Source organism: Sinocyclocheilus anshuiensis, unplaced genomic scaffold, assembly GCF_001515605.1.
Source record: "Sinocyclocheilus anshuiensis isolate Anshui unplaced genomic scaffold, SAMN03320099.WGS_v1.1 scaffold308, whole genome shotgun sequence".
Taxonomy (NCBI): Eukaryota; Metazoa; Chordata; class Actinopteri; order Cypriniformes; family Cyprinidae; genus Sinocyclocheilus; species Sinocyclocheilus anshuiensis.
The window spans coordinates 1,490,427-1,497,184 of NW_015558619.1; the positions used below are offsets into that span (position 1 = coordinate 1,490,427).

The 6,758-nt window shown below is 35.1% G+C and overlaps 1 protein-coding gene across 2 annotated transcripts; it reads right to left on the reverse strand.

The window, feature by feature from the left end:
• Window positions 1-2,207: 2,207 nt before the first annotated feature.
• On the reverse strand, window positions 2,208-5,661 carry LOC107680489 (uncharacterized). Of its 2 annotated transcripts, XM_016476374.1 has the most exons (4): window positions 5,613-5,661; window positions 4,829-4,947; window positions 2,815-2,827; window positions 2,208-2,694 (listed from the first exon to the last, which is right to left on the reverse strand). In XM_016476374.1, exons 2-4 carry the CDS (start codon window positions 4,872-4,874, stop codon window positions 2,208-2,210), a joined length of 546 nt encoding a protein of 181 aa, XP_016331860.1. In that variant the 5' UTR covers window positions 4,875-4,947; window positions 5,613-5,661. The 2 variants fall into 2 exon arrangements, with proteins under 2 accessions (XP_016331860.1, XP_016331859.1); XM_016476373.1 differs by having other exon boundaries at window positions 2,208-2,827.
• Window positions 5,662-6,758: the final 1,097 nt, after the last annotated feature.

A 6,758-nucleotide genomic window follows, 5' to 3' on the forward strand; every position in this document is an offset into this window, starting at 1 on the left:
TTGCAATGCCACTTCATAATGAATGACATGACTGTTTTCACAAATTCACGTTTTTGTAGTTTACAAGGAGACAATAATGGTATTGGTTTCAAAACCAATTTATTAAAGTCCAAAAAGAGAGTTAAAAAAGAGGAGGACCTTTAAAACCCTTTACAAAAAGAACAAACGGAATGCATTTTCAGCTTGTATTTGTATTAAATTAAAAATTTTGAGTCAGGGGTTATTTTCTGCAACATCCTTGAGTTTAAGGGAAACATAAGGGTGCCACGTTTCTGTCCAGAGATATGTTATCTCAATTTATTTATTTCAATTCTTATTTATTTAGTTTCTTTGTTGCTGTTTTCTCATTTTTCTCATTTCACTGTGTCCAGATTTGTTTCTATAGTAACTCATCATGTTCCTTTCCTTTAAAAAAAGGAACATTTCCTTCCTCATTTAGTTTGTGTAATTACAAGCCTTAGTTACAGTTATTTGTCTGTTCTATGTTATTTGTGAGTTTCTTGAACTGTCAACAATATCGTCTAAAAATCCAAATTGTGAACTTATGCGTGAATCACCTAAAAATAAATGCCCAGATCATGGGCCCGAATGGAGGACCAGCTTCAGCTTCATTTAGCAGTTTTAAGCTATGAAGGCTGCAGGGCCCCTGCCTCAATTGGCCTGCATCATTGAGGTCCCTGAGGTCCAGACCTCTGTATTTTTTCCAAGGTGCATGTAATAAAAGTTGTGAAATATTTGCTCAATATCGACTCTACTTTGGTGCTTCAATGACATCACACAACACCAAGAAACCCGATTTTCTCATGAGCTGCCTCAGAGCTCATCAACAACAAAATATATAAGATGACCAGTCAAGTCAAAGTAGGGATGCAATACTGTTCACAGAGGCTGCTTAGCATGGATTCCAGCACGATGCATCCGTTTATGGCTATAAAGTGCGAGATATGTAAAAGTAGCTAAACTAAACATAATATTTGCTAGCTGTTTCATGACAGGTGACATAGACACGAAACATGCATGAGATCTGCAAACAATACTCCGTAGTTCTGAATGATTACACTTATCTCTTCCTGACAGTCGTTTTTGCATTGTTTAATCACTTTTGACAAGTGAGAGAAGTTTTCCACCACCTTCACAGGGGCACAGGACTTTTCAGCATCTCTGATTTCAACATAAGCAACATTTTTTAATCATTTTTCAGTAGGAAGGGAGTATATATATAATAAAACTTAATCATTAAAAAAGTACCATCATTTTGTCTTCCTCAAATCACTTTTATAACACTTTTTCAAGATAATTCTTATTCCGTAACACATTATCAGAAATCTAGCTGCTTTAAACGCAAAGGATGCTCACACCAAATGTTGATTTAATTTAGTTAATAGAAGTTCATTGATAAAGAAAATCTATTTATGACATTATTTTTGACAGCATCCTCATTTTACAGCATTTTTACACAAGTGCCTAAAACTTTTAACAATACTGTAGTTTGCAGGTAGGTTTCTTGAAGCATCTTGGAGACGTTGCCACAGTTCTTCTGGATTGAGTCTGTCTCAGTTTGTTCTGTTTCTTCATGTCATTCCAGACAGACTGATGATGATCAGATCAGATCTCTGTGTGGAGCACTGGCTGCTGTCACACTAAAATCTCACTGGATTATTACAATTAATGGAAAAAAAAAAAGTTTGGAAATGTAAACTAATATTTCCTACACTACAGCAAAAGATAGAAATAACTGACTTTAAACCATTTTTAGCTGGTGAAAATACTAGTGACCTAAGACTTTTGCTCAGTATGTATGCCATACACTCTTTCAATCAAATTGAATGATTTCACTCTTAGGTTTTAATGAAAGCAAAAATGTCTGAAATGTACATCTAAATCATGGGAATATCAAATAATAACCCCATTAATTACAATAAGGATTAAATGAAAAAATAATAACACATGACATGCCATGCAACATGACACTCTTCACAAACGTAAAAACACAGATGTATCCACAAATCCGTCATTAACAGACACAAAATACTTTGATATTCAACATAACACAATGTCATAGTTCCAGAGATACAAATTTATATCAATTAACCTCAAACCTTCTGATGACTAAATCTCATAAATGTTGATATATTAGATTTTTGCTTTTATGATTCGGTAGTAAAATGTTACATATGAATATGCGAAGATAATTAATACCTGTCTAATTACATGACTGAACATGACACTTCAGAACCCACAAGAGATACACTGGTTTTTGGACCTACTGAGAATCCAGTTCCCAGAAATTTTGCTTCCACCCCACCCAGACCAGCAGATGCACCCGTGTCAACTCCAAGTCCCAATTTTACACCAACTGGACCGGCTTTAGCTGATGCACTGGCGATTTCAGCTCGAGCCATTGCTCCGACTCCAACCACACTGACTTCAGCACCAGCTGAGGCGTTTGGGCCTTTGGCTTCAGCCTCAAATACACTGTATTCAGCACAAGCTCTTCCAACTCCTGCTGCTGCATAGACTCCAGCCTTGGGAATCCTCTTTCCTGGTTTGTCTTCAAGACCGTGCGCGTATTTTCCAGCTTGAGCATATATCTTTTTTGCATGGGCATGTGGTGGTCTGTCATACGTATCAATTATGTTTATGGTATCGACTATATCAACATGAGCTGATGTGGCTTTCACATTTGGCTTCTTGGTAGTATTCCCTTTGATTTTCCAAGTTTCCTTTTTTAACAATTTCTTATTTACATCACTTGAAATTTTTAGATCTACACTGTGTTTTTTGCCTCTCCACAGCTGTTTGGTATAAAGTATGTCAGATTCTTCATCTGCAAATAAAACAAATGAACTTTAATGCAGTGCAAGCAGACAGAGATTTAGAAAAACACCAAGATTTATATGAATTTATACCATTTTACATTAAACAGTAGAACATTGTGAATGTGACAAGTTAGTTTTACTTAACCTTGCAAGTTTTAAGGTCTATATTTGTCAGAGGTGATAAGTAACAAAGTAGCCTACATTTACTCTGTTACATTTACTTTGAGAACATTTTTGGAAAATTTGTAGTAGATTTATACGTGGGTACTTTTACTTTAACTCGAGTCAATTTCTAATGAAAAAACGACTTTTATTTTGTTAAGCTGGGTGACGTTCCTCTTACATTACTTATTTTTTATGCAATGCATGCTAAGAAATGCATTGTTTATTCTCATTGAGGGTATGCCCCAATCACAAATGAATCACACCAAAGCAATTTGGCAAAACGGTCTGAATTGGTTTCGCGAATCAATTTTAATGATTTGTTCCGTTCTCTGTATGCACTGAATCGCCTGAAGAAGTTTCCCACTTGTAATGGAAAATTTAAGAACACAGAGAACCGAAAAAGTGTTTGATGAAGTGGCCATAATAAATAATAGGTTGATTGTGCAGTATAGAAAGATTCATTGATTATAACAGAACTTTGTGAGATTGCAATGAACAAAGAGGAGTGACAGCTTTTTAGTAATTAAAAGGAGCTTTCTAGGCTATAATATGTTCAGAATTTGTTTGCAACATCTCTTTGTCGGCCACACACTGCAAAGTTGTGGTTATGGCATCCATATATTTAGGCGGAATTCACTCTTGAAATAATAATGGGACAAAAATATATGTGAAAATGTGCATTAAGGCTAAAGCACCCTAAATAATTTCAGAAGCACCCAGTTGATTCTGAAACCGGACAGGTCATGAGCATTTTTCCTGCATGAGTTTTTTCACTCATCCTTCTTTGTGTCAGTGGTTCGAGTGCAAATCTCTGCAGGTTTACTTTTTGATATTGTCTAATAATTCAAATGTAGCTGTATGTGTTGTTATACAAAACAAAGGAGCTGCAATGATATTGGAGCTTCAGATGAGATGCCAGAAATAAAGCTGGTCTCTTCTGTGTTTGTTGCAAAAATATCTAATTATGATATTGTTCATATAATAATATCATATAAATTATATATAAAAAAATAAAATAAAAACAGGACATAAATAGCCTACTACTTCTAAATTTTGATGTTTTTTGATGTACAAATCTTGATAACATTATAGGTGGATCTCAGAGAACAGTATAAAATAATAAAAAAGGTAGTTTATGACCCCTTTAAATTATATAATATATTAATTTAACATATAATATATTATCTAATATTACTCAAATTATCTACTGTATTAAGATGATTACTATCACTTTTATTTGAGTATAGTTTTTGGATACTCTACCCACCTCTGGATTTAGTGTGAGATTTGGTTCCTACTGTGAGATCACATATACTTTTAAAATCTTTATTCTGAGTCTGACTTCAAGACTGAACTTCCTCAGTTGTTTCTGTTAAGAACTGATAAACAAGTACACGGGGCAACCGGAAACTGGGACGTATGCCAATGCTTGGGCAGGCAGAGAGGGAGATATATGTAGTTGTGATTTTCTGTGTTCTGGGCTACTCTACTACTTCTCATCTGACATTTGACTAGTAAGCAACATTATTAAAAGACTCTTCATCTACACCCCAGACTTCCTGTCTCTTCATTCCTGAGCTAACACTAAATGATCATGCACACAACTGTACACGAAAAAAAAAATTCTTAAAAGAAAGGAAGTGACCTTTTTTTTTTATATTTGAAATATTGTATACAGAGATGTTTGGGAATATTCAGACACACATATAATATATCACAGTTAGTAAATGAAACATTTTAGAAGTAAATAAATGCACAAATAAAATGCATCATTAAAAAATACACAAAAATGTAGAGTTTTCTCAATGTTAGTAAATACAGACAGACTATTAAAATACACTTACCATTGTCGTCATGTCCAGGGTAACTTATATTTCGATTTCCAGACATTTTGGGTGTCAGAAGTTCTCCACGGGGCTTTGGTGGAGTGTCGCAGGTGAAGTTGTGACTCGTTCTGTACCTCCTTAGACACAAAGAATAAGACACCAACTCAAAGTTAGAACACAATGGCTTTTGCCCTTGATCACTTTGAAATCATCTCGGAGTCACTTAAAAAAATGCAGAGAAGGAAGCAGTTACTGGTACAATAAACAAATGGAATTCCAAGAGCGTGACATCATATCCTGTTTGGTATAGATTCCAAAATTGCAAGTTTACTTTGAGCAACCCTCAAGACCCTGTTGATGCAAATATGACACTGGTTTTACACACACACACACACACACACACACACACACACACACACACACACACACACACACACACTTCCATCAATGGTTCCAAGAAGAACCTCTAACATCCACAGGACATTTCCATACCATTCTTTACATAGAAATCCTAAATATCTAGATTTCTTTAGGTGTTGTTTTTCAGTGCATATTTAAACACCTTCATCTTATTTTTATTATTCTCAGGTTAGGTAAATAAGTCGAATCGGACCTATCAGTACAAATTCGGACCGAAGACTTCTCCGTGGTCTGTTCTGGCTTGTAAATCAATGCCACGGGAGGCAGTTATATAAATACAAGTCAGTTTATTTATTACAATTTGTATATCTAGCAGCACAAGTATTCTAGAACTACTGTATACAAGTATTAAATAAAGTATAAATATCAAAAAGTTCTTTACTCAAGGCAATATCAGCGATGGCTCTGGTGCCGGAGAAGCTCTTCAGGTCCTGAAGCGGCATCTAATTTCGTCCTCACTGATATTTAAACTAGTGACCTCCCCAAATGACGCAGACTGGGAACACCCTCAACGTCTTAAAGTAGCCTCATTCGTTATCTCTTCTTTCTTCTTACAGACACTGTAGCCCTCGTCCCACAACCAGCCCATCACCTCTTGTTAAGAACTCTCCACTCTTTTTCCCTCATATCTCTATTCTCTTACTACACATATGCTTAATAAAAGCTTTCAGACATCTTTTCCTTATCTCTTTGATGCTGAATTCAACTTCTGCCCACACATATAACTCTGCAACACTCTCCAGCCTAACACTCATAGTATTACTGGGTCAATACTATAGGACATCATATAAATGTTATACTCATTGTATCATAAATACAATACCTATGCAACAGTTACATATTGTTGCCCATATAAGGCTTCTGCAGGAAATAAACAAAATAATAAATCATTTGACATAATATTCTAGCTAAATACATCAAACTGTGAGACAGGGTAATTGCATTCTTATATGCATTTTACACAACATCCCCCTTGCAATTAATCTCATTGTAATTTTCGCTTTTAGTTTATGACCATTTTCCACTTGATCAAACTTTGTCATTTACATTTGTTTGTATTTGGAACACATTTATTTAATATTCCATGCAGGGTCGTCTGTTTTTGGTCTTTTAACTTGCTTGGTTAATTCTTTTTTAAGTCATAATTTTACCAGAGTCTTAAATCTTTGCACTCTGCTTTACTGCCATCGCACATTTACCATGTTTGTACCTTTGTACCTACTCGTACCTAGTTTTCCTAGTAATTTAATCATAATCAGTTGCCTTTTGGGGATATTCACATACAAATGTACGGCCCCTCTCAGTTTCTTGGTCGAAATACTTTTCCATGGGCTGCTAGTTTCACTGTCAAACTCAGACAAAGTGAATATGTTTCAAGGGGTTGCTCTACTTCCTCTAGTCGATTAATGACTTGGTTTTAAAATACCTTCATTACATTTAAAACTTCAATAGTGTATTTGACAATTTAAGCACATACAACTGACTGATTTTCTATTTGTCAAATTACTACACAGTTCTCTAACCTCTA

Bases quoted from the DNA above. Each gene is read 5' to 3' on its own strand.
- LOC107680489 (XM_016476373.1), bottom strand. From the start codon at position 4,874: ATGTCTGGAAATCGAAATATAAGTTACCCTGGACATGACGACAATG. The intron at 2,828-4,828 runs GTAAGTGTATTT...TTTTATTTGCAG, and splicing joins CCCTGGACATGACGACAATG to ATGAAGAATCTGACATACTT.